Source organism: Nicotiana tomentosiformis, chromosome 4 (assembly GCF_000390325.3).
Source record: "Nicotiana tomentosiformis chromosome 4, ASM39032v3, whole genome shotgun sequence".
Classification (NCBI taxonomy): domain Eukaryota; kingdom Viridiplantae; phylum Streptophyta; class Magnoliopsida; order Solanales; family Solanaceae; genus Nicotiana; species Nicotiana tomentosiformis.
In genome coordinates this window covers 105878502-105906281 of record NC_090815.1, presented here as the reverse complement: position 1 = coordinate 105906281, position 27780 = coordinate 105878502, and the positions used below count along the sequence as shown (strand labels likewise).

Below are 27780 nucleotides of genomic sequence, written 5' to 3'. Positions count from 1 at the left end.
TGCAAGTAGATATATTTCAAATTATTATATTAAAATTGGTAAAAAGACGTCTAACTTGATAAGGATAGTAGATAAGAGCATGAACGCAAAACTCTATATTTTCTCATATTAATTTATCTGTGTGTTGTCTTTCAATATATCACGAACAATCGTATCTTTCAAAGTTCTACACGTAAAACTTACAAAAAGCAATATACTTACGTACATGTCAATGTTCACATACACCCAATATATATTTTTTTACATAAAATCTAGAACAAATCAACCCAACCCACCTTCAACAGAGATAGAAGCACGAGAATATTGCTAACGTATAATATGTAGTGACACAGGTTTAACACAAACGTAAATAGAGAAGGAAGCACTGAAATATGCCGAAAGTAAAAATATTACCGAAACTTAAATAACTCCTTGGAACTGATTTTTTGTTCTTCCTCAAATTTAGCTACCACACTTTTTTCTTGCTAACCTCATAAATAATCTAATACGAATTTTTTGATATGATATTAAAAACGTCTTATAAGCATGTGAATAATATGAATCCTATTAGTAAATAAATTTGTTGAAGAATATGAATCATAGTGTGCATCGTATATAAATTCTAGTTATTACAATTCTATCCAATATAAAATTATTTCTTTTTGAGAAATTTGTAATATTGAGGGCATAAAAGTCTGTTAATATTTAAGGGATATATTTGTCGTTCAACATTTAGTATAAATTATTCATGCTTTTATAATAATAAATTCGTTGAAGAATATGAATCCTAGTGTGCATCGTATATAAATTCTAGTTATTACAATTCTATCCAATATGAAATTATTTCTTTTAGAGAAATCTGCAATATTGAGGGCATAAAAGTCTGTTAATATTTCAGAAATATATTTGTCATTCAATATTTAGTATAAATTATTGGTGATTTTATAATAATATAGATATAGATTAATAGATATATACATTATTTTTTCCAGCCAAACACACAAAAAATAAAATAAAAAAAGGGAAAAGGCCACGAAAGGTTGAAAATGGTGGTATGTTAAAACGTCCAAGGAAGAACTTACATCAAATTCGAAGGATTTCAGGATTTATACAGCCGGAATTCATTTCTTGATATTTCAATTATTGCACAAAAAAATAGCTGATTCCAAGTAAAAATTCAGTACCAATTTTACTCGAATTTACAGAAACAACCATGACCGGAAAGTTGAAGTGTGTGATCTTGTCCGTTGACGGGAGTGAAGAGAGCATGAACGCCTTGAATTGGGCTCTTGACAATATCAAGCTCAAACCCCATGATCCCGATTCTGGAGAACCACAAGGCTCCTTTGTTATTCTCCACGTTCAATCTCCACCGTCCATTGCTGCTGGTCTTAATCCTGCAGCTATCCCTTTTGGTGGTCCCAGTTAAGTCCATCTCTTATTATCTTTGTGTTTTAATTCATTTTTCTTTGGATTAAGGCTTAGTTGATTGATTGATTAGAGTTTACATTTCTTGTTAATTTTTGGTACTACTAAATTATGGAGATTAACAGGTGATATTGAGGTGCCTGCGTTTAATGCTGCGATTGAGGCACACCAAAAGCGGATCACTCAGGCCATTTTGAACCATGCTACTGAGATTTGTGCTAGTAAAAATGTGAGATTTTTACTCATTTTCTATCTATGAAAGTTATCTTGCCGTTACACAACTTACATGGTTGAACAGGTAGTTTGATAGAGGAAATACCTCATCGAAGTTTAAAATTGAATACTTTAATGAACATGAAACTATATTATAAATTATGAATTTATATAGATTCTATAGAAATGTACCGGAAAGGGCAGCGCGGTGCACAAAGCGTTCACGGAGGGTCCGGAGAAGGGCCGCACCCCAAGGGGTGTAATGTAGGCAGCCAGCTCTGATACAAGCATCAGTGGCTGATTTCAATGCTCAAACCCGTGACCTATAGGTCACACAGAGACAACTTGACCGTTGCTCCTAGGCTCCCCTTCCAGTATAAGAATTTTGGTGACGTCACAATGAAAAGGGTGCAATTTAAATTGTAACAGAAGGTATTCGTAATTGGAGTTGGTTGGTGCTTCTGATCTACATCATGTTTTCTTTATGTTTCCTGCGTTAGCAATTTGACTCCACCGCGACATCCTTTTTGCTGCACTGACATTGACATTTTGCTTGATACGTTTTAAATTTGTATCCTTTGATGTGATGTGTTGGAAATTCAGTCACTGAGAAATACAACAACAACCCAGTAAAATTCCACTAATGGGGTCTGGAGAGGGTAGTGTGTACGCAGACCTTACCCCCACCCCGAAAGAGTAGGGAGGCTATTTCCGAAAGACCCTCGGCTCAAAAAAAAAAAAAAAAAAGGGACAAAAGGGCAAAAAAGAGACAATATTAGTATCACAACAACAATCATAGGATAAATAGAAACACCATGAAATCTAGAAGAAGGATGCAAAGCAAAGCGAGACAATATTAGTAAATATTAGTATCACCACAACAATCATAAGAACAATAGGTACATCATGAAATCTAGAAGAAAGATGCAAAGAAAAAGCGATAGCTAGTAAATAGGACATGCACTGAAAAGTGAAATAGTAAGCCACAATATTGCCACTAGCAATCTCAGACAAAACCCCTACATGGCTAGTCCCACAATGGTACGAAGTAAGGCACGACTCAACTACCTCCTAACCTACAACCCTAATACTCGACTTCCACATCTTCGTATCTAGTGTCATGTCCTCGGAAATCTGGAGTCTCGCCATATCCTGCCTGATCACCTCTCCCCAATACTTCTTAGGCCGCCCTCTACTTCTTCTCGTGCCCTCCACAACCAGCTGCTCACGCCTCCGTACCAGAGCATCTAGGCTTCTCCTCTGAACATGTCCGAACCATCTAAGCCTCGCTTCCCGCATCTTGTCATCAATGGGAGCCACATGAACCTTCTCCTGAATATCATCATTCCTAATCTTATCTATCCTAGTGTGCCCGCACATCCACCGCAACATCCTCATTTTTGCTACTTTCATCTTCTGGATATGTGAGTTCTTAACGGGCCAACACTCAGGCCCATACATCATGACCGGTCTAACCACCGCTTTATAAAACTTACCTTTGAGTATCGGTGGCACTCTCTTATCACACAGGACTTCAGATGCTAACCTCCACTTCATCTAGAATATTAGAAAGCAAAGCAGAAGCCTAATATGGCATCAAAAATCATGATTGGTGTTCTTTCTTTCTATGTTTATTGATGGGGAAAGGTTCTTTCTGAATCAGGCAAATGTTAAGACCCAAGTACTTATTGGGGATCCAAAGGAGAAAATTTGTGATGCTGTTGAAGAAATGCATGCTGATCTGCTAGTGATGGGTTCCCGTGCTTTTGGTCCCTTTAAAAGGTATAAATTCTCAACCTGGATGATGTTGTTATTGTTGATTTATTGTGACCGGATAACCCTCTTTACCAAAAGCATGTGTAGATGGTTTTCCATTCAACATGGTGAGCATGAGCTTTTGTGGTCCGCTGTAAATGAGTAGTTTTTAACATTTTGCTGAACAGTCTTGTAGAAAAGTTATTTTGGAATCTCAGTAACTGGACGTAGTTTAGGATCTCTACCACTTTAGTCAACAAAGCCATATGTAAATATTTTGGATAACTTATGTCCTGATTCTTCTATGAGAATGCTCGCACAATTCAACTAGCTCATTGGTCCTAAAACTTTAAGTCATACATGTTATGTCCCAATTTTGTAACATACTTACCTTTTTTGTTTGTCTCAAAAGGATGAGACCTTTCTATATTTTAGAAACAATTTAACTTCAAACTTTCCATTTTATCCGTAGTGAGACGATTTATAGCCACATAAATATCTATGACATATTTCAGATCACAAGTTTTAAAAGTCGTGCTTTCTTTCTTTCTCTAAACTCCATACCCTGTCAAACACTTTTACATAAATTGGGATGGATGGAGTATTTTCCAAGCATTAGCTTTGCTTGCTTTTATTCTTCTTCAAAGAGTGAGAAAAATAATGTAATAAGGTTAAATAACTTGTACTATTCATTTCTTGTCTTAACGCAAGAACTTTTTGCTTACCTAGCACATGTGAATGAGAAGAAAAACATGATGAAGAGCTACCAACTAGTTGGGATTAACATCTAGTCTTTGTTATTCTTACATCAAGTTTGTTGCTTTGCCAGGGGTCTTTTATAGTCCGATTGGAGACTTGTATCGCAGTATAGGGATAAGTGTGAGATTTAGAGAATCTCTAATTTTGTAGAACCCCACAGGGGATTCATACAGCTGTCCCCAACTAGTTTGAGATTGAAATGTAGCTAATTAATCTATTGACCGATGAAGAATTACCAACAACTCAAAGTAGTGCAATAGACACTGGATGTCGAAAAATGGCAATTCAATATATGTTTGTACAGCTAAAGCAATAGTAGATAGAGCTGAAACCCTTATTTTATGTTGTCCCGTAATTTTTACACGATTTCGTTAGTTGAGCAATGAATTTACTTTAGTGATGGAAATTTATGAAGAAAGCATAAAGTAAAGCATTCCTTCTTACCCTGCTCATCTACCTAAGTTTTCCTTTGTATCTTCTTTTCAAATTGGCTATGGTCCTAAAGAGTCTTTTTATGCAATCCAGAATTTGCACCCAGGGGCATATGCAGGAATTTTTGTAAGCAGTGTCGAAATTTATAGAGGAATGAAAATAAATAACTATAATTATCGTATTTTTATACAAGAAATGCCTTAATCCATAGGTTTTATTGAATCCTTAGTTAGAAAAGGTTCTGAGTTCAATTCTACTTCTTTGAGGTTCGAACCTGTGAACTCTTGGAGCAAATCAGGCACACAACCAACGTGCCAGGAGATGATGTGTGTGAAGTGGTGTCATTTTTTTCTACTTACTGGATTCCTCACAATATTAATACATATATTCTGTAAGATTTTCCGACGAAGCGGTGTCGCGTGATACCGCTTCGTTGAACATGCGTCCGCCCCTGGTTGCACCTCCCTCTTGTCCAGGCATACAGCAGAGTATATGCGTTATTATCAACTATGTCATCTGGAGGCAATCGCTTTAAGTTGCAGTTTTTTTATTTAAAACTGATGGCTAGTTACTTTATTAGGTACTTTTTGTATACGCTAACTGAATTAGTCACTTAAACTTCATAAAAAAATGAGGCATCTTAACTGGAGTATTGTTTTTAAAAATGAGCCTTAATTTTCTGTGCTATTTATAGACAAGTATATTCTGGCAACAAGTAAATGAATCAAAGATTAGTAGGTGCAGTTGTGGAGTGAAGCAAGTGATTTTCTGGTCAACCTGCTACAGAAAAGGGCTCTTTACCCCTGGCTTCAAAATCATTTATACTTGTTTCTGAAATTGTACCTTTTACCATAACCTAACATATGTAATTGATGGATGTGGATCTTTATCTTGGTTAAAATCATGCTGTTTATTGCCAATCTGAATTCTAGAAGTAGTTTCACTCGAGTATATGGTTATTGATCATACATGATCACTTCTTCTACACAGACATGTATTTGACTAATTTTAAATCTAAACAGGATGTTTCTGGGGAGTGTAAGCAACTATTGCTCAAACCATGCACAATGCCCTGTAATTATTGTTAAGGGTACTTCTTGATGCGGTTCTAGGTATGTTTGCTATTGCTTCTTGTATAGCATTTCCCCCTTTCTTTCCCTTTAACACTATGTGAAATAAATACTGTCAGCACTGCTTAATATTATGCTACATCTGAGAATTTCAAGAATTGGGAGACTTTCCTTATTTCATGATGTTCAAATTCTTATATTAGGAGACCTCTTGTATGTTTAATTAACCAATTTCAAGAGTTAACTTTTCATTCCTGTCTCTTTTCACATATTGCTAGAATCTAGTCAACATGTGCAACTTTCCAAGAATCATCTCTTTCTCTTTTCTCTTTTTTCATTTTCACATGGTAGTAGAGTATACTATCTTGATAAACATTTTTTTTTTCTTTGTTTTCATAAATTTACTATACTAATCTTTTTTCCCAGACCCCGCTAGTGGGATTTCACTGGGTCGTTGTTGTATCTTTCTGGTAACCGTTGTCTAGGCACCACTCTTATAGTCGTCAGTGACTGATCCAGTGGTACAATGCCCCTTTTAAGCGATCATTTCGATGGTACTGTCACTTCAGATTGCTGGGGACTTCTCCACCAAAATATTCCAGAATACCTTTTGATCTCTTCTTTTTCTTCGTAGTATCAGAGTTAGGATATTAAGTCCCACCTTGCATGTCGAATTCCTATTCATTGTTCTTGAAAAGTTCTAGTTTTTTTCTTCCTTCTAGCATTAGAGTTTGTCTATGGAGTAACCTATATAGAAAAAATTTAGAGTTTGTCTATGGAGTACTTCTTCACATTGTATTTCTGATTACTATCCGAAAAAGTCTTGGTCTTTCTTTGTTCATGGTAGTGGATTTTGGGTGAGTCCCTTCTGAACAAAAATTTTCGGTCATTCACTTTCTCGGTTACCTAAGAGGCGACAATTCGCATTGATGATATCTTGAAATTTGCATTACTAACGTCTTTCCGGTGATTAATAATATATTTCTTTTCGATGCTACAAGAGGCATTTTCTGTTGCGAAATTACTTATCAACTTGGGAGGAGAAAGAATTTCATCATGACTTCTGCTCTTGCTTGGTGATCGATCACTATTCCGCGGTACTATTTAGGAGACTGTCTACCTCGGTATTTTCTAGTGTTTTGCCAAAATAAACAAACTTAAGTTGCTTCATCACCTTGAGTTTGAAGAGACGTCTTGAATGTATTAAAAATAATGTGCAGAATATTGATCCGTATTAGACCATATTGAGTATATAGAATTTCTCTAGCTGGCTTCAACTAGTTTGGGATTGACGTGTAGATTGATTGCTTGTTTAGAATATTCTTTATGATTATGACACAATTAAGAATCCAAGAATTAGGATTGTTCCTCATTTCACACAAACTTTTATAAGTTGAATAACTAATCAAATTCGACCCGAACTTCACTGTTTTTTTTCTCTTTTCACAAAATCTATGGTCTTCAGGCTGTTTACTAGCCGCTTGGAGTATAAATCTCGATTTCTATTTCAATTAGTTCTTGTAATCTGCAATTAGCTTTAAATTCATGTACCGTTCTACCAATTATGCAGGAGGGAGTAGCCTTGAGACTCACCCAAAAGAATCCTCACCAATTCTTGCTATTTCTGCAACTTTATTGCTCTCTGTTCTTGTTTATATTTATCCCACAATATGACGATTTAAAATAGGTGTAGCCACACTCTCTAGTCCTTTTTCTCTGGAGTCTTGGTCCTTTGTCGGAATGCAATATCAACTCTCTTTTTCTTTAAGGTATTCACTAAGTTGATTGACCTTCTGTCGACAAACTCATATTCCAGCTATCAATGAAAATTCGATTCTCTTCGACAAGCTTCTTTGCCGCCATCAGCTTTATAAGATGCAGCTTTCCTATCTAGCACCAGAACTGGGTGTCAATATGGTGAGACTAAATTCATTCGTCTGTGGTGTGAAACTCCTCGCTTATTTCTCTCCATTACTCATGTGGCAATGTACTCCAATTTGTTTGAGATTGAGACATAGTTGTTGTACTCATGCGGCAATGAGGTGGAACCTCTTACCTGTTACCTACATCTAGTTGTCGATCTATCGCGATTTGCGTGTGTAAGAGAGTACGTCCGAACAAGCTCACATTGTGAGGATTTCTTATAATTTGGCTATTTTTATGCTAGTCATCAACCTATTTCATCTCTCTATCCGAACTTGGGGATGATTATGCTTTTAGAATATAGGTGACTGTGTGAATGTTAAAGAATTGTAAGGAATGTCGATCGCCATATTTTTACTTCTTTAGGCTTCTTTTTCATCTCTGTTTTCAATAACTTGCAAATTGACAATGCTGATGGTGTATTGGTCTTTGCATAAGGTTTGGTAACACATTCCGTCGTTCTTTGGATGATTAGCCTTGAGCTGTAGTGATGGGTTGCTCATGAGATGCATGGAATGTGTTTCCTCAATCAAGAATTGCAATCTATAAACTGGAATAAGCTTGACTGGCCGTACCTATGCTGTAAATCACGTGTGTTTTGCATTAATTTTCAGAGGTGGATCTTGGTTTGTGTATTTCCACATGTGCTGTTTGCAACTATGCAGATTTACATCATTTGTGAGTGCAAGAACTACTTAATTATCATCATCAATGAAGATGTGAAGATTTTCAAAGATGATTATCATCGCTTGTAATCCCATAATGTCTTGAAAATCGCTTTCCCTTTATTGTAATTACACTGAAATGTATCAACAGTTCCCTTATTATTTATTCATTGGATTCTTGAAAGTGTGCATCTGGTGATCCAGAATATCTTTTACTATTAAAGATGAGTAGATGAAGCCAAGAGAAACTGACATGTTATTCGTCCAATCTGAGTCTCTGGTCCTTTTTTGGGGCTGCAACTTGCAGAGGACCAACATACTATTGGAAATTTATATTAAATTCTGTATAATGTTTGAAATGAATAGAAGGCCTCGTGAACACAGTGGACCCTTGTTAAGCTCCTAATCATTGAAAAAAAAGAAGGTTTGAAACTGAAGGCTCTGTCTTTGAGTATCTGGAATTCCCCACCAATGTCATTTCCCAAAAGAAGATACTTTTTGTTTAATGCTTTTCTCCCATTTTGATTAGATGTTTGATAGGAAAGTACTTTGTTACTTTGTGTTTGTTGAGTTTTCACGTTACTGACCTGAATTTTAGGTTTGAGTTAGATTCAAAATTCTTTTCTTGCCGGTGTATAATTATAAAGTCTTGATATTATGACAAAATTATAGATATACTGTAGCGATAATATATTCAGTATAATCTACAAGTGGATTTTGGAAAGTATGGGGTATACGCAAAGAGAAGCTGTTTCCGACTGTTTTAGAACAGATTTGACAAATACAAGGAAAAATTTATACATATACTAACTTTACTGATACAGTAGCTGAGATTGATAGATAATGTGAAAAGAATTTCACAGGAATTTTGCTGGAAAAAGTTATTCCCCGATACCAAAAAGAAAGGCGGAAATCCGAGTACGGAGTTGATACATTACATATAATTCTTGATGAGATAAAGAGTACGGTGTTGATACATATAGTTCTTAATATTTTCTTAATACAAATAATGATTTAATTAGTCCCCTCTTACAAACACTTGTTTCGATTTAATTAATTATACCTAGTTAGGCATCTAGGAATATGGTAAATGAAGTGAGCAGAAACATGAGATTTAAGCTTCAAATCTCAGCGGAGGCGAAAACATTAAACTATTTCTTCTCATCTGTCCAAGTTTGAAGAAGACTGTTACGTACTGCTAATAGGAGTATCATTTTCTTAATTAGTACTAATAATTACAGGTCCAAGAGATCTATTGAGCTAGAAAATATTGCATTATTACATGTGATTTGACTGATTGGCTTGTACTGGTTTTCTAATATTGTTAATGACATGAAACCCCGTGACCGACCGCATCTCGTGCCTCTTTTTTGCTTATGGACAAAACACACTACTTGTGGCCCAACTAAATATCATTTTCTCTCTTGGATTTTTCTTTTACATATCCAGTATCTAATTCACTAATCTCAATTTATGTTAGCAGGAGCGGATTTACTGCCTAAAATATAGAGTATGTGAACCATACTATTTTCGTCAAATTATATATTTTATGTATATATTTTCTATATTTGATTTAATTAGGGGTGTACATTGGTCTGTTGGTTCGAATTTTTCTATTACCAAACCAAATCAATGGTGTCAGATTTTTAAATCTATAAATCAAACCAAACCAAGAAAGTTGGATTTTTCAATCTCGATATTTCGGGATTTTTCGGGTTTTTCTTCATAGCACAAAATATGTAACTTGTGCTCCAAATATTTCTTTAGTCCTAGTAAGATACTATTATATAATATATTTTTCAAGAAAATAACACAATAATATGAGATAAGTCATAGCATTATATTAAAATATTTAATAACAAAGATAATAAAATTGCATAAAATAAATATTACTAATTAATAAACCATAATAAAAAATTAACATAATCTAAAAATACTATATAGGTCATACTAAAATAAGTATAGCTAATAAGTACTTGAATTACATAACTAAGCACTAAAGAAAAAGATAAACTAAGTTATGCATTTTTATTATAAACCGATATAAAACCAAAAAATAGATATCCAACACTATCATCATTTCTAGTGTTGAGTTAAATTTCTTTCGTTAGCATTAGTATTGATTTGAACTTTGTTTGAGTTACTACATTTATGGGCTATAAAATTTATTTACTATTCAAGAATGTGAAGTTCAAACTTGAAATAATACGTTAAAAGATAAAACTGTGAAAAAGTTTAAGAAATATTTATAATTTGCATTACAATAACTATTTATATGTATAAAATATTTTTAAAAAATTATATTATGTACTATCGGGTTGGTTTGGTTTCGCATTGATTTTTTTTAGTTAAAACCAAACCAAACCAATTATGGTATTTTTTTCCCCAGTACTAAACCAAACCACAATCGGGTTTTTTTTCCGGTCGGTTTGGTGTGGTTTATCGGTTTTCTTTGTACACCCCTAGATCTAATACTATTTGTTGACCCCAAGTTCCAAAAAAGCTGAATGGTATGCTTGGTAAAATGATGAATTATTTACCTAGAGGAACATTAATCAATTTTCACTTAATTCATTTTTTCTTTTTTCTTTAGTTGTGCAATCATATTCTAAAAATCCTAGATTCGCATATGCATTATTGGGTGACCTTTGCTAAGGGGATAAAGCGCTCGCTACTTACAAAGTTCGATTCTAAGGGCTTGAACTCGCGACTTCTTATATGGATACCAAACACACCTTAAACTTCTCAAAAGCTGTATTGTTTCGTGACAGTTCATGTGGTCCAATCAAATACATGAATCATAGAAGTATTTGAACTGGACCTATAAATAAAGAGGCACTTAACTTGAATTGGTGGCTAAGCAGAAAAAGATTAATACATATAAAGTGAGATGAGAAGTTATTGAGTTTCTACTTTGATAGGTTAATAATCATCGTCTTAATAATTCTCTCAAACTTACCAAACTTTTTTGCTTAAGAAAGGAAGTTCAGTTCCATAATTTTGTTCTATTTGAAGTGAGTAGAAAGTGTCAAGAGTGGTAAATTAGTTAAAATGTGTATGGACAATATTTTATTCTAATGATTTTATTATATTTTATTCACATGTTGAAGTACAATGACAAATTGGAGTGGCTAATAACGACATAAATCGGAAGCATTGGAGCTTCGCTGTTCAGCAGATATTTATTAGGATCCAAACTCTCTTCTGATTTTTTTCTGATCAATCTCGTCTCTTCCCCATAAAAACTATCCTTTACTTTTGTCTTCTTTTATTATTTTATGGAGCTAAGTATGACTATTGTCACTCCCATTTTGTGTCTTAGCTAGCTTCTGTACAAATATCAATTGACGTATCAAAAACTCACGTGAAATGCTGGATATCGACCAAGAATTTCACATCCCCGGATCCAAGATTTATATTTAATGGATTCAACCATACATTGAATTAATTGTATTGCTAAAATTATGATTTCAAATCTAATGTATAAACTTCGTATCAAAAGTTCTGGATAAACCAGCAATCAAAAGATCAGATCCGTCTATGTTTCCATGCCAAACCATCATAGATGGATCTAGAGCGAGTTTGTCTGTTCAACTACATTAGTTGCTTTTGACTTGAATTATGTGCACATATTACAAAAATAACAACAATAAATTCAGTATAATCTTACAAGTGGAGTCTCGGGCAGGAATGGATTTACCTTGCGACCTACGGGTTTACGTGAACCCAATAGCTTTTGTTCAAACTGTGTAAATGTATTCGAAAAATTCACTAAATATCTATAAATATTTGAACGTGAACCTAATTACTATTGAAAATTTACTCGATGTCGTTGCAGTAGCCCATAAACATTAAATCCTGGATCCGCCTCTAATCTAGGGAAGACAGTGTATACGCAGACCTTAGCCCTTACTTTTTTAGGTAAAGAGGGTATTTCTGATAGACTTTCGACTCAAGGATAGAAAAAAAGAAACAGCAGCAACAAGTAGTAACTTTGAAATTCTGTATACACTTCTGGTTACCACAACAATTCACATGAGAGATGCTGCATGGAGTGAGATGAGAAAGGGTTGGGGTGTCTTCTATATATATTTGTTTCTTTCTTGTTTGACATATATCCTCTTATCAAAATTCTTATCTTTTCCAGGGTTGTGGTTAAGTCAAGCCCCTGTTAAGATAAGAAAAAATCATGGCTTTAGCCATTGCTACATTCCTCTTCATTACTCTTCTTTCAACAAAAGCTTCAGCTTTTGATTCATGTGCATCTACTAATGAAGATCTTTCAGTCATTCCCATTTATGGCAAATGCTCACCTTTCAATACACCAAAACCTACTTCTTGGGAAAATACTGTTATCAACATGGCCTCAAAAGATCCACAAAGGCTTTCTTATTTATCCAGTTTAGTGGACCAAAAGCCCAATTCAGCCCCTATTGCTTCGGGCCAACAAGTATTCAACATTGGTAACTATGTTGTTCGGGCCAAGATTGGTACCCCGGGCCAGCTCTTGTTTATGGTCTTGGATACCAGTAGCGATACTGCATGGGTGCCATGCAGTGGCTGCACCGGGTGCACCTCTACTATGTTTGCCCCGAACATGTCGTCGACTTATGGGTCCACGGAATGTTCAGCACCCCAATGTACACAAGTCCGGGGACAATCTTGCCCCGCTGGTGCACCGGGTGCTTGCTTTTTTAACCAATCTTATGGTGGCGCCTCATCATTCTATGCTACATTGTCTCGTGATGTTCTTAGACTAGGCACTGATGTTATACCGAATTATTCTTTCGGGTGCATCAGTGCCATATCTGGGAGCTCAATTCCCCCTCAAGGGTTATTGGGCTTCGGTCGGGGCTCCATGTCACTACTCTCACAATCAGCATCACTCTATTCGGGTGTATTCTCATATTGTTTACCAAGTTTCAAATCCTATTATTTCTCCGGATCACTCAAACTTGGTCCCTTGGGCCAACCCAAGAATATTAAATTTACCCCACTTCTTAAGAACCCACACCGACCGTCTTTGTACTATGTGAACTTGACCGGTATAAGCGTGGGAAGAGTCCTAGTTCCAATAGCTCCTGAGCTCCTAGCTTTCGACACGAATACCGGTGCGGGTACCATAATTGACTCGGGTACGGTCATTACCCGATTCGTTCAGCCAGCTTATAATGCAACCCGGGATGAGTTCAGGAAACAAGTGAAAGGCCCATTTAGCTCCTTGGGTGCATTTGACACATGCTTTGCATCAACAAATGAAGCAGTAGCACCAGCCATTACATTGCACTTCACAGGAATGGATTTAGTGCTGCCAATGGAGAACACTTTGATACACAGCAGTGCAAGTCCAGTGGCATGTTTGGCAATGGCAGCAGCACCAACCAATGTGAACTCTGTGTTGAATGTTATAGCCAATTTGCAGCAGCAGAACCTCAGGATTTTGTTTGACACTGCTAATTCTCGTTTGGGAATTGCTCGTGAACTTTGTAACTAGATTTGAACCCCCCCCTTATTTCCCTCAACGAAAAGGAAAGAAGTCCTTTGATTCTCTTTATGTCCCTGCCCTATTCAGAAGAGATACTGTATCTGGTGTAATTCAACCTGTTTTTTCTTTAAATGTTAAAGCAATTCATGAGATGAGAATTACTGCTTACATTTCGTAGTTTTCTTCTTTTACTTTATGCTTGTTCTAGTTCAATTTTAATAAATTATGCAGAGAACCAAGTCAGTCGACTTGGACATAACATATACAACAAATATTTTCCTGGATTTGAACGCATTACCTAAAATCCAACCACAGCAAGTAGTTTCTACCCTAACTCTCTTCCCCTGAAAACTCCAACACATAACAAACACATGAACCACAACAGAAAAGAAGAAAGGACCACATACTACTCTATTCACTTTCAGGTTTTAAGAAATTATGCAGCTCACCAGTTCTAATCGCCAAGAATGAAGAGCGTGTACAGGAGAGGGAAATAGTAATGAATTAAGTGCGTACGCACAGAAGATGGGCCAGAAATAAGACTATAATTTTCTTTTCTTTTCTTTTTCCCGTGTAGCACAACAGATGCAAATTAGTTGACATTTCAATGAGCGGATCAATAAACTGTTGAAACTAAAATATAAAAAATTTCATGGCGGAAAAATTGGTGCTACACTAAAACTGACTCATCCTCCGCAAATTTTAACAAAAAACTCAAAATTGAAGTCTTAAGATCTTCGTTTGTCACAGCAGTTTTTGTTTCGAAAACACCCTTCATGATACGAGTGTATAATCTTTCCAGCTGAGGAATGCCATAGTCCTTCGACCGCTTCACGAGCTGCTGCTTCACTGACTCGATTTTACAGGACATTTCAGCATCTGACATTGTAACATCTAGAGGTGTGCATCCACTTGTATCTGGCACATCTGCAGGTTGATTCCTATCAGCAAAAGTGCTTTCTGGCATTTGCTCTAAAGCATCTTCTTCGTGGTCATTAGATGACTTGGAAGGCAATGAATCCTGAGGTTGTAATTCATCATCTGGCACTGAAGCACAGATAGAACATCATTGTCAGCCACAAGAGGATTTTCTTTGTTCCAAAAATACTATAGCAACAACGGGCAGCTATCAAAATGTAAGGTTTACAAAGAAAGATGTACCAGGAACTGGATTTTAACAACAGTTATTTAGCAAATACAAAAATTATTTACCTGATTGTGCAGAATCAACCTGTTTCTTGTGCCTTTTCGGTGCTTCATAGCTCTTATCTAAGTTGACTTCTGGCTGGACATTACGAAGGCGGGCACTTGCTCTAGTCATAGTAGTCAACTGTAAGACAGGAGTTTGTGGCAATGCATATTCACCTAATTCGTCAGGAACTGACACTGGACCCCCTTCGGCAGCAATCTTCTCACAGAAGGCAACTAAGGCAGGATCCATTTGGGAAAGCATTCCATGTACCTGCAGAAAGACATCACCCGGTGTCAAAGCAACTCAAACTATGCAAGAAAGTACACCAGAGATAATTGGAGACCAATCACTGAGAACATACTGAATCTCGGAGCTCGTAAGCTCTACTAACAATCCTCGCTCCATTGTAATCATCCCCATTGTACTTCTGCAACATAGGCTTAAAACATCAAAATGTGACACCACATTGATATAAACTACTTATCCAATAATATGACTTATCCATTGCAGTTAAGGTATCCTTGGAAATCAGTCTGACGGACAAATTCTACAGAAAAGAGCCGTTCCCACTTACAATCCCAACTATGTAATTAATCTTTAGAACACCACGTTGTCTCGGGATCTGATTTAACCATTTGTAATGAATACATACCACAAAGTGATTAGCTGGTATACATATTCAATGGCATTCCAGAGTACATTGACCAGAACTATAAAAACTAGATAGCAAGCTTGGCCAATTTAAAAGTGATTGATGCAGTGCTAACTTATCCCAAGTTTTGAATAGGGTGGTTGGGGGCGAAAGATGACATACAATGGCAAAACAGAGTTTGCTCATAGACAATCACAATTTGTAAAGTGGGGGTTCCTAATATCCTCCTAATACTAGCACGAAGAAATGGACTAAGAATTGCCGACCTGCCATCCAGGAAGTTTGACAGATTGACATAGAGAAAGATCAAATGCATTAAAGAGTAGCATTTACCTTTGCGTTGGCGACAATGAGGTCAAAATCTTCTAAGAAAGCTTTGGAGGTGACATACTTCCCACTGTCCACGCACTGCAGCAGAGTTGCCATGTCCATTGGGTTCTGGATGATCGAACGGTAGTTTGGAGCATCCTCATCCATTACTGGATAATGGAAGGCGCTAAAACGTTTATCGTACAGAATCCTGCATTGAATGACATGTGATGGATGATCAATATTAACTTCCATATGACACGGTCAAGATCAACAAGTGAAAATAATTTGTTACACATAAACCCTGACCAAAACCAGCAGAAAGGCACATACCAAACATGCAGAGGGAGAAGGGAAGAAAATAACAAACTGAAAAACATAAACAAAAATGTGCAGATGAGCCAAATGGTTGAAGTGAGGACTAATGCACAAGGATGTGAAAACAGCACCAAAAAAAAACAAAACAAGGCCATGCACCAATTTGACCAATATAGTATAAAACCCATTCCTAAAAGACCATTTCTCCAGCTGAAACTTTTTTCTATGATTTGCTGTGTAATCAACATAGAGGAACTTCCACATATAAGAGGGCGATTACTTCATCCAATAGAGTTTCTTATGTCCTGAACAACAAAAATTTCATGAAAGACATGCAAATACATTCAGACACAGAAATTAGACATTCTCTGCAATTGCACTTTCCAAACATAAAATTAAGATCTAGTATCTGAAAATATAAAGAAGTATGTGGATACCACCATGGAATGTAGTTACTTCAACAAAAGTTTGGAAACCATGTTATGAATTTCCAGCTAATCTGCTTTCTCAGATCAAATATATACCGGTTGCATACATCACGCAGGCACATCCTCAATCGCCTAAGGGCATGGCCCTGAGCTTCAGCTTTGGCTTTTAATTCAGATGCCTTTGGTCCAGCAGACACCTTTGGTGCCTTTGGGAGGTCAGGAAGGGAGTCCAATTTATCGGACTTATTCGTAGCTTCAACTTGAATTGACAAAGCAGCTTCTATGAGACGATCAAAGAACAGAGACCTGTCTTCATCTGATGGAGTATCCAAACACAAGCTGTGAAAACAGGAGATAAGGTACATCTGTTACTATTACTTCAAAAATGGACTCATATATAACACTTATCGGGTCATTTACCAAAACAAAAAGAGAAAAACATATCTAATTACAGATGACGAAGTTATTCTATCCAACACGTTAGGTTCAATGCAAGCTCCAAATTTAAGCAACAAAGAATATTGTAGAGATTGTAATGGGAGGAACCCAAAAGAAAATTAACACCTTCTGCAACGCAATTTTCAGTAATACTTTGTATTTTATTTTCCATAAATATGGTAACGCCCAGGTGCAGTCATATTTAGCTTTCTGAAATGGAGTTGTCGTCATCATTATCTAGTCCACCAACCGAAAGCAGCGCTACACCACCTGGACCCTCTATCATCAGTGATTAAGGAGATCATATTCTTAAAAGCAAATGTTATGGGATAATGCAAATAAAAAAAACTATCCTTAACATTTGGAGCTCGCATAGAACCCATATGTTTAGTTTGTATAAAGCATCCTTTGGGGTTGGATAGAATAACTTTGTCGACCATCTTTCAATTTCTTTATTTAAAAAAAAGGAGTAGAGAACTAATAAGGATTTAAAAATAGTTTGTGGCCATCTTAAATAGGTCCATCAAAAACTGAACCGTAAACAGCTAATCACAAGAAAAGAGAAGGGTCAACAAATTCAGTGTAATCCCACAAGTGGGGGCTGGAGAGGGTAATGTGTACACAGGCCTTACAAGGTAGGGAGGTTGTTTCCGATAGACCCTCGGCTCAAGGAACAGTGAAAAGGAAGTAATAAACAATAACAACAAGAAATAACAAAGACACAACGTGTAATAACAAAGATCTAGAAATAAGAAATACAACAATAGTACTAATACTATTGGTGAGAATGACACGTGTAATAACAAAGATCTAGGAACAAGAAAATATAAGAATATTACTAATACTACTGGTAAGACTAGGAGGTTCCATATTGCCTAGACGAAGGCAAAAGTAACTTTTCTTAAATGTAGAAAGAAGTCATATTCACACAAAATTTTATGATACAATTCCATGATAACAACAAGGGAAGGCAAAGAGCAACCAATATATCCAAGACTACTTTCTTTTTCAAAAAACAAAAAAAGGCCAAATCCATAGACAACCCCTTAAAGTTGGTCCCAAATTCCATTTAAACACTCCAACTAAGACTTGTACCTATTGAACACTTTAACTCCAATAGAAGTGTACCTATTGAACACCTCTCATAATGTGTGGAAGTAAAACTAGGCGAGTGAACTGCACACACGTGACATGGCAAAATTAACGAATAAAAACAAGCCACGCGGTTTTTTAATCTAAAAAAATGCCTTAGGAAAAAACAAAAAACAAAAGAAAGAGAAAAGAACCCCACTGCTGTCCCGGCCCCCTCCCCGCGATGTCAATGTATTCCACCTTCCGACCAAACAATCAATAGCTTCTCTTTCACGGAAAAATTCAGAAGCTTGAATGGGTCCAATATTAACTCCATATTCTAATTAAGCTAAACAATCAACATTTTTGTAAAAAAAAGAATCACATTTTCTAATTAAAAACTCCACCTTAACTCCACTGCCGACACCGCTTCACCACCAATACCACCATTGCTTTTCTATTTCATACAATTACCTCCATTGTTGCATCAATATTGCCTTCATCTTCTCCGGTAATTAAACCATTTGAGCAAACCATGTAACCCCTTAAGATCATTTCACTACCAAGACGTATTTTTACTGTGCTTTCACCTTAAACCATCGTCTCTTTCGGCCATCATACACCACCAAATACGCTACATCTTCACCACCATCTCCTGGGACCATTATCGACAATTACCAGACAGTCAATTTAAGACCACCATCCCTTTAACAACACCTTCACACTACCAGGTCATTTTCAAAATTGTTGCAGTGCTCTCTACCGACGATGTCGCCGGCCACATCTGATGTGGGTGTTAGACAGAGAAAGGAGATGGCGGATAAAAAAGAAAAAATATTAGTAACATATTTAAGTAGTCACGCGCTCAAAGTTTGGGTAAAAGTCACTTCTTTTGCCACATCAGCTGGTGGGTTCAATAGGCACACTTCTATTAGGGTTGAAGTATCCAATAGGTACAAGTCTTAGTTGGAATGTCTAAATGGAATTTGAAGCCAATTTTAAGGGGCGGACTATGTATTTGGCCAAAAAAAAATATATCCAAGACTACTTTCAGATAAAAACCTTGAGATCACCACCACTACTCAAAATGTGATTTAGGCCCAGAGGGCATCCTTGCTTCTCCTCCTACCTAACTTATTCTCACAACCTTTGGAGAAGAAGTGTTAACTTTGACCCCACTGAACTTCGGAGTCAGAACTTTCTGTGACTGCAAACATCAGTTTTATCCTAAAAGGAATATATTGTCCGTGATGTTCAGGATAAAAAGCTAGCTGCAGAAACTACAAAATAGGCAGAAACCAATACCATCATTGATACAATTATTCCCTCTTTTGAGAACTATCCACAAACATAAATAACATCATTGAACACATCAACATCCAAACAGAACTTAACATGAAACTTTTAGCCAACTAAGATGAGGAAGTAAAATTTATAAGCAGCTGGTGAAAAGTTAGATAACTGATGAAATGAAGGTAGATGATAAGCATATCCAGAGTATGCAAAGAGAATTGTGCTAATGAAAAGACAACTAAAGGTGGAGTTCAAGCTAAATAGAGCATACATGCTATGGTGTGAAAATACTGAAGGTTCATCAGGTAGATCAGAAAGTGGTACTGAGGAAGTCCCAAATAATAGTATAGGCAAGTCAGATGGCAGCTCTTCCAACAGTGTCTGCAGAACAGCTTTAAGCTGCTCGTGTGCCTGAAGAAATAAGCAGGGTCAAAAAATAATTGTTGCACTAAAAATGTCAAAATAAAGCACCTAGGAGGAAAAAGAAAGATGCAAACAATAACCCACATTCTCCCACCAAAGATGGAATTGAGGTAAATAGAGTATTGACGGGGTTGTTCTCCTTGCTTCACTAAATATGTGAACTAATGCCTCCTCTGGTGTCTTGGCGCCGGGGTCAGAAAGAAGGGATGGAAGTCCAAGTGAATGAACAGGAAATTTTTCCAATTCGTGTAAAATTGCAGGCCCTACATGATCCTGGAAAACTACATGAGTAAGTATATTTAGTGTGAAGTCCATATTTCTCCAACTTATAAAAGAGAGGTCTGAAGTTTACCAGCCCAACACCTTCACCACCACATAGCAGAAGTCGAGGTCTGTACACAAGAGGAATAGCAGAACCATAGGAGAGCATGGAAAGTTTGCTCAATTCTGAAGAAACTGAAAGAGGAAAAATATCCGAAATCATGCTCATAGCTTTCCGGAGAGGTCCGTGCAGACAAGGTGCAACAACAGAAGATAATGGCCTAGAGTGCACAATTGAGCCTCTATGGGCAGCTGGAGTGATTGTTGTCATGGCCTCTAAAAAATGACACTTTTCCACTGTGACTGATTCAACATCTATCAGAAACTTGTCATCACTAGTGTAAACTTGAGGATACTTTTCACGGAATGCACGAATAGCAGCTTCTGTGCACAATGCCTTTAGATCAGCACCACAATATCCCACGCAACTAGCTGCAAGTTCCATTTTTAGCTCTTTCGAAGGAGGCTGCTTCCACTTCCTAGTGTGAATATCCAATATTTCAGCGCGTGCCTCAAGGCCAGGTAAAGGAAAATTAAATTCACGATCAAATCTTCCAGGTCGCCTCAAGGCTCCATCAATGGCATCAACCCTATTGGTTGCACCAATCAAGACTACTTGCCCTCGAGAGTCAAGACCATCCATCAAAGCCAGCAAAGTTGACACAATGGAGTTATGAATCTGCTCCTGCTTGCTAGACCTAACAGGAGCAAGCCCATCAATCTCATCAAAGAAAATGATGGAAGGTTGGTTCCTCTGAGCTTCTTCAAATAACAATTTTAACTGTCTTTCAGCCTCACCCACCCATTTGCTCAGGACATCAGCACCCTTCCGCATATAAAAACTGACTTTCTGGCCAGCCTTTGATGCAGCACAAGCTAATGCTCTCGCGATCAGTGTTTTACCTGTGCCCGGAGGTCCACACAATAAAACCCCTCTTGGTGGGGTGATGTTATAACTTGCAAAGAAGTCCGGATATAATAGTGGAAAAAATACCATTTCTTTCAGTGCATCAATATATTCAGAAAGCCCACCAATGTCATCAAAGCTTACAGTTTCATCCACTTGGAGTGGATGAATATCAGCCCCTCCCTTGGAGCTTGGCCCAGCAGTTTGAATTCCGGATGTCAAATTAGCGAACGCCTCACTTTGATGACCCCATCCAGATGCAGCCACATTTAATCCCCATGATGATGCTCCTTGCATGTCTAATCCCCCTAAAAGCCAAGGTGGTCCAGATCTGTTCCCACCTCTACCCCAAGGAATTGGAGGACCTTGGTCCAGCTCATCTACAAGAAGAGAATCATCAGAGTCATCACCACGTGTCATCCGATGACGTTTATGAACTCGGGATCCTCTTCTCACATCTCTGTTCACCTTGGTTCCCATCCCTTGCTGAAGTACTCTACGAGGAGATCTTGGCCTTTGTTTAGCTCCTTCCATAGAAAGCCTACTTACATCAGCTCGGTTGCGGAGGTCATATCGCCTTCTACCATCCTGTTCTTCACCCTCTTCATCATCACCATCTTCGTCGCCTTCATCTTCACCCTCATCCTCTCCATCACCGTCACCGCCACCCTCATCCTCTGCCTCACCATCATCAGCATCATTATCATCTACATCATTTCCATTTTCAGGATCATCCTGGCCAATCTTCTCGTCAGAAGTATCTTGTTCATCATCAGACCTTAGATTTAACTGCTGTCTTGCAACTGTTCTTGCCCGTCGAGGTCGTAATCCTGCACGACGAGGACGCAGTCCTTCACGTCGAGGGTTGAGGTCATCCTGACTTGCGCTGTTATTATCTATCCGTTTCCTGGAACTTCGATACTTCGGGTTCTGAAACAAATTCACATTAAACCGAGTTTCAAAGTAACATCTACCATTTCTCGTAGTATATGGCCAATTAGATAATTCAATATTCACAGATGACTTGCTATATGTTACTTTACATTTTGAGTTGGAAATGCATGCTAGCAAGACAATAAAAATCTTACCATTAGGTCATTATCCTCAGTTCCAGAGCTATCTGTATATCCTTCAAGGTTCACAGAAATTCTCCTCTTTCTAGTAGAGCGGCGAAGGTTGGCGGCAACTGACTGCCAAAAATCATTTCAAACACCTTACTGTTCTTTTTTCTCATAAATAATTTTTCAAATACCTTATGAAATATGTGCAAATAAGAAGACAAATATCATGAAAACAAAACTAACAGAATCAAATGGGTAGACAAAGGAAAAATAATAATTCCCAACCACACATAGAACAAGGTTAACTTCAGCAGAGATGGAAGAATTTGGTGCAGATATCGCCATCCAATGCCATATACAGAATAATCCATTGATGAAATTTAACTAAGCAGGCACCATGGTAAGAGTTTCCAAAACGCAACATTTATTGTTGTAACAATTTATAAGTAGTGACATTAGGTAAATCCAACTGCATATCAGATACCTCACATTCACTACCATAAGCATGAAAAGAATGGTAATGTCATATAACTTAAGATATGTTCACCAGCCCTTAACTGTTAATTCAGAGTAAACTTAAAGATAAAACAGATCTTGAGTTTTAAGAACCAAAAAATGGAAGATGTGCTTTGTCCACAAGATGACCAAACCAAATCAATAGACAGAAAAAACAAGAAACAGTCATACATCTGGATCTTGTGTCCGCACTGGCCGACTCCCTGGACGCAACATCTTCGCAATCTGAGATGCTGCAGTCCTTGTCTTGGTCTTGCTTCTCTTAGGGCGGATAATTTTTGGGGTATAATACAAGTAGGGGCGACCATACAATGTTGGCCTTCGCCGAAGCCTGTCACTTGTACGAACTGGCCCTGAATCAGCGCCATCAGCTTGACCAGATCGTTTAGAATACATTTTGGTTACAAATGTCTCCCCATGGAAATATACCTTCTAACCTATACATGCAGATCAAAATGTCAGCAAACTGCAGATTCAACATCCACATAAGAAGCATAGTACTGCATATCTACTTGTCTAAAGAATAGGACTGGAGCATATACATCACATAATTCAAAACATGATTACACTTGTAGACCCAAACAAAAGGCTTTTAAAATTACAATTTTCTGCTCAATGCCTGTTAAAAGGAGAATGTAACATACAAGAACAATGAATTAGGAATTTAGACATTATATAATCATGCATTTCTGATCTTATTAACGAAGCTAATACCCTCTTATTTAATTGAGTGACTTAGTTTGAATTCAGTTATTTCAACTATTTACCACTCAGTGATGCCAGTAAAAGATAAATGGTAACCATTATCATAGTGTTGATGTTCCAAGAGCTTGAAACCGGGACGGTCCACTAGTTTTGAAGACCAGTTGGTTGCAAAACTAATATAGTCGGCAAATTCACATTATATGAATCAGTGTACAGATGAAAGGTTGTCTTTTTGTTTTTGTTGACTCTTAGGAGCACTCAAGAAGAAAATATAGAGAACATCAAGTACCTTTTACTTTTGTTTTGTAGGAAATTGGCTTGAGATAAATTTAACTAGAGAACCTTATCAAAAAACAAAAAAGAAAAGAGTTTACATGGAGAAACATAGTCAGAAAGAATTTATATAGCTACCCGACTTGTTTGGAGCTGAGGAGTAATTTGTTTTTGTTGTTTGGAGAACCCAAGAGGGGGCTGTCAATTTAGAAGATTCGGTGTTATTTGTAGAGAATCATATTTTTATTTAGGTTCTTTACTTTTGTATACCACTTTTATACTAGGAAGTTCTCCCACCACATTATATTAAGTACCTTATCAGATAAACTTATACGATTCAGAGTTTCTACAGACACTGATGCTCAATTTGGACGAACATGTATACACTTGCTTCAAAAGATAATAAGTATATTTGTTGGCAAGAATACTGTAGGATTCATAGATGTAACATAGAGAACGGTAGAGAACGAATGCCAGCTCCGATATTATTAAAAGCCATCAATTCCTGCTTAAAGCGATGAAGCAATGTGAAGCAAGGAGTTATCGCTTCATGGACAAAATCGTGTGCCTAAATAAGTGTGCGCTTCATCAAATGACGCACAGTGATTCCAACAAGAAGTGGTCGATTCTTTAAATCTCACTTTATGAATTGGATTAATATTGACATTACTGTATACTGAATGCTGGAACCAGCCATTTCAATTGAAATTTTACTATGATAGTACTATAATCATATATATTGGTACTTTTATTTTTTTTGTAAATTGTGCGCTTCACTTCTTGCTTTTCTACTTGAAGCCTAATGAACCTCTTTCTTGCACTTTTGTTTTTAGAAACATTGCAGCTCACCTCATACCTACTTCTCTCTGCCTGCAAGTATTACAACCAGACTAACCTCCAAAACTCCAAGTATCCAACAAATCCACTGTAAGAAGTCTTCATGAATCTTGAGACTACCAATGAACTTTTTTATTCTGATAAATACATAATGATCTATAGCATCAACAACAGCACTATCTTAGTGGCTGTCTCTAATATGAGATTACAAAACCCAACTCCTTGACAATTTTGAAGGAACTGAGGAACTCTATCACTTCTCAACATTGTAAACAATTCCTAGCTTGCATCAAAATGCTAGCATAATGATAAACTTGGATTTTAGTCTTAAGATTTTCTTTATAAGAGGGTAAAAGATTTATTAATAAGTACCAAGGAGGTACTGTATAAGTACTACCGTACAAAGGAAGTTCTTCTCCGTCTATAGGTTGAAGGAGTACATAAGATCAGACAGAGAAACAAAATCAGTAACTGTTTTCCTCTTACACCAGAAGAACAGATTCTTAACACATTTATATTTTACAGAGGACAACAACAACAACAACAACAACAACAACCCAGTATAATCCCACTAGTGGGGTCTGGGAAGGGTAGTGTGTACACAGACCTTACCCCTACCTGGGGTAGAGAGGCTGTTTCCGATAGACCCTCGGCTCCCTCCCTCCAAGAACTCCCCACCTTGCTCTTGGGGTGACTCGAACTCACGACTTATTGGTTGGAAGTGGAGGGTGCTCACCACTAGAGCAACCCACTCTTGTCAAGCCAAATACTCCAGAATATGGAGAAGGAAACTGATCTTCAAAGTTGCCTGCAAATTTTTGCAGTGGTCTGCCCATTCCAAATGATTAAAACTTGCTGAATGTTCCATGGTATAACCTAACCTTAGTGTGGTGTACTCCAAAAACGCTTAGAAACATTAACCATAAAAGCCATGTGAGTTTAAAATGTAGGAGAAGGTGATCGACAGATTCCAAGGCATCCTCACACATATAGCACCAGCTACAGATAAATCCCCTTTTTCTGCAGGTTGTCTTGAGTAATGCAAGTCACTAAGTTATATTTAGCTTAGTGACATAGTATAAGTGGGCATAGCATCATATACACTATTTATCACAACTGCTCTACCACCAAGTAACAAATATTGTTTTTTTGAGTTTGACAGTTTCTTGAACTTTTAAATATTTTGAGAATAAAACTTTTAAATAGTCCTTGCCATGTTCCTGAAGACTTATATTTAGCTCCCAAAGGCAGATCTTTGTTTTGTATGAAGACTCCAAAAGTTACACCCCAGAATCTCCAAGATAGTCTGGATATTATGAACTTCATTAACCAAAAATATATGGCTTTTCATTAAGCTAATACGAACACAAGTGAACTCTCTCAGCAATACCAACATAATTTTCCGTCTTCAACAACAACAACATACCAGAATTATCCCACACCGTGGGGTCTGGGGAGGGTAGCGTGTACAGACCCTCGGCTCAAGAAAGTATAAGCACCACATGGATGAAAATATAGACAAGAAGGGACAGTACCAAAAGGCCATAATTTTCCGTCTTCCTCCTTACTATAGAAAGATGATAACTGAAGCCATACATCCGCTCTGTCTTATATCAAAATCTCACCATAGCAAACGCATATACAAAAGTCAAGCAAGAGCACTCTGGAGTTGTTATTATTCAGATTTGAAGACAGTAATAGAACTTCTCCCCCACAATAATCTTCTTATAACAAGTAAAAGGAGGAAGATTAAAAAGAGAGTGATAATGGTGGTCGCCCCCTTTTTATTCCACTCTTCCATCTTTTTCTCCAATGTTTCACAATTTTTCTTATTCTATGTTTATTCTTCACTAGTAAAATCAAAATTATGCACGAACCGAAATGTGCAACCCCTCCCTTGGTGGGCAGAGCTACAGGTACCTATGCTAGTGGAAGTAGCAGGTGGAACAATCGAGGTTGCACGCAATTTGGTCCGGACACCACTGTCATTCAAAAAACATTATTTTTCCTCACAAAGAATACCAATTCCTTCCTTAAATTTTCGTAAAGCTTTTCCTCACTGGGGATCAAAAGGTGAAAGCGCAACCTTTGAATAAGCATAAAATTCACAAGTCTCAAAAACCCTAGAGCAGATAATATGGCAAAGAAAGAAAACAAAACAGGGACAAAATGTAACAAAAACAACTGCACATTGCAAAGAACCTTAAAGCGCCAGAAAAACAAAAGCACATCAGACAGGCATGCAAAGTAATTAGCAATAATCTAGGGTTCTATTTGAATTCAAATAATAGCACTAAAAGAACAAACGGAGCAGCAAAATTAATTCAATGCGTTATAACAAGGCTTAAAATAAAGATGAAAAGGATAAGGAAAAGCAGAGAAAGCTGTCTCACCAGAAAGGCGAAACGCGGAGCAGTAAACAAGTGGACACGCACAGTAGAGTATGGAGGTGAAAATTCCAATGTGAATGCTTCAATTTGATGAGAAGTTCGGGGACTTTCGCCGTCGCCGGCGTCTTTAACAGGAGGAAAGCTGGAGAACTTTGTGTGTGTGTGTGTTGGGGGGGGGGGGGGGGGGCTGAGAGGTGTTGGTGACGACGAAATAAGGAGCCAATGTGTGTTTCGGTTTTGTTAATATAGGGTGGACTTTAACGGGGCGGGGCGGATTCGACCCGTAATGCACTTTGTGCGGGGTATTTTTGTTTTTATTCTTTTTTAGAACCCGTTTGGTTATAAATTTTTTTTTTCTTTTTTCCAAAAAATTTTCGCTTAAAATTTTGAAAAACTCCAAAAATTTATTTTTCAAAATTTTCACTCAGATCGATCATAAAAATTCAAAAATAACCCAAAATTATATTTATGTCCAAACACAACTCTAATTTTTAAATACCACTTTTATTTGGAAAAAAAATTATTTTTTTTCAGAATTTTACAATTCTTATGTCCAAACACCCACTACAATTTATTTATGATTTGGATTATAACTATTGGATGTTGAGTTATCTATATATGAAAATTATAGGTCATATACATCGACAGACGCTAAAGTTGTTCACGCTTTATGTAGTGAACTCATATTATATTGAAATAGATTATGGGAACCAAATACACAAATATAAGAGTTCATCTTCAAATAATTACAAATGTTTAAAACAAGTAACCAAATCTTCCATAGGAAGAAGAAATGAAAAGGGGAGAAGGAAGGGAGGTTCTAGATCTATCCTCTGAGAAACTAAGTAAAATAAAATAAATCAAGTTCATAACTTTTTCTCTAATAGAATATTTTCTATTGTATATATAGGTGTATCGTATATACTCCATCTAACCG

General features: G+C 37.0%; 3 protein-coding genes across 4 annotated transcripts; 2 read left to right on the top strand and 1 right to left on the bottom strand.

Moving 5' to 3' along the window:
* Positions 1-979: 979 nt before the first annotated feature.
* LOC104085650 (universal stress protein A-like protein) lies at positions 980-8408 on the top strand. 2 transcript variants are annotated; one of them, XM_070200117.1, is made up of 5 exons: positions 980-1403; positions 1533-1636; positions 3284-3402; positions 5589-5678; positions 7998-8408. In XM_070200117.1, the coding sequence occupies exons 1-4, from the start codon at positions 1193-1195 to the stop codon at positions 5665-5667; spliced, it is 513 nt and encodes a 170-aa protein (XP_070056218.1). In that variant the 5' UTR covers positions 980-1192; the 3' UTR covers positions 5668-5678; positions 7998-8408. The 2 variants fall into 2 exon arrangements, with proteins under 2 accessions (XP_070056218.1, XP_033509160.1); XM_033653269.2 differs by having other exon boundaries at positions 982-1403; positions 8035-8408.
* A 3811-nt stretch (positions 8409-12219) lies between these two features.
* On the top strand, positions 12220-13877 carry LOC104085651 (aspartyl protease AED3). The gene has a single exon (XM_009589741.3). It carries the CDS (start codon positions 12414-12416, stop codon positions 13716-13718), a length of 1305 nt encoding a protein of 434 aa, XP_009588036.1. The 5' UTR covers positions 12220-12413; the 3' UTR covers positions 13719-13877.
* Positions 13878-14235: 358 nt separating this feature from the next.
* LOC104085652 (ATPase family AAA domain-containing protein At1g05910) lies at positions 14236-27058 on the bottom strand. Its single transcript, XM_009589742.4, has 11 exons — positions 26847-27058; positions 22810-23075; positions 22150-22251; positions 20186-21991; positions 19918-20106; positions 19682-19821; positions 16705-16947; positions 15887-16073; positions 15263-15328; positions 14922-15171; positions 14236-14756 (listed from the first exon to the last, which is right to left on the bottom strand). The coding sequence occupies exons 2-11, from the start codon at positions 23032-23034 to the stop codon at positions 14380-14382; spliced, it is 3585 nt and encodes a 1194-aa protein (XP_009588037.1). The 5' UTR covers positions 23035-23075; positions 26847-27058; the 3' UTR covers positions 14236-14379.
* Positions 27059-27780: the final 722 nt, after the last annotated feature.

Coding starts and splice junctions, on each gene's coding strand:
- LOC104085650 (XM_070200117.1), top strand. CDS start 1,193: ATGACCGGAAAGTTGAAGTGTGTGATCTTGTCCGTTGACGGGAGTGAA. Junction 1,404..1,532: donor TATCCCTTTTGGTGGTCCCA/GTTAAGTCCATC, acceptor GGAGATTAACAG/GTGATATTGAGGTGCCTGCG. Junction 1,637..3,283: donor AGATTTGTGCTAGTAAAAAT/GTGAGATTTTTA, acceptor TTTCTGAATCAG/GCAAATGTTAAGACCCAAGT.
- LOC104085651 (XM_009589741.3), top strand. CDS start 12,414: ATGGCTTTAGCCATTGCTACATTCCTCTTCATTACTCTTCTTTCAACA.
- LOC104085652 (XM_009589742.4), bottom strand. CDS start 23,034: ATGTATTCTAAACGATCTGGTCAAGCTGATGGCGCTGATTCAGGGCCA. Junction 19,822..19,917: donor TCCATCTTTGGTGGGAGAAT/GTGGGTTATTGT, acceptor TTATTTCTTCAG/GCACACGAGCAGCTTAAAGC. Junction 16,948..19,681: donor GTATTTTCACACCATAGCAT/GTATGCTCTATT, acceptor CTGTTTTCACAG/CTTGTGTTTGGATACTCCAT.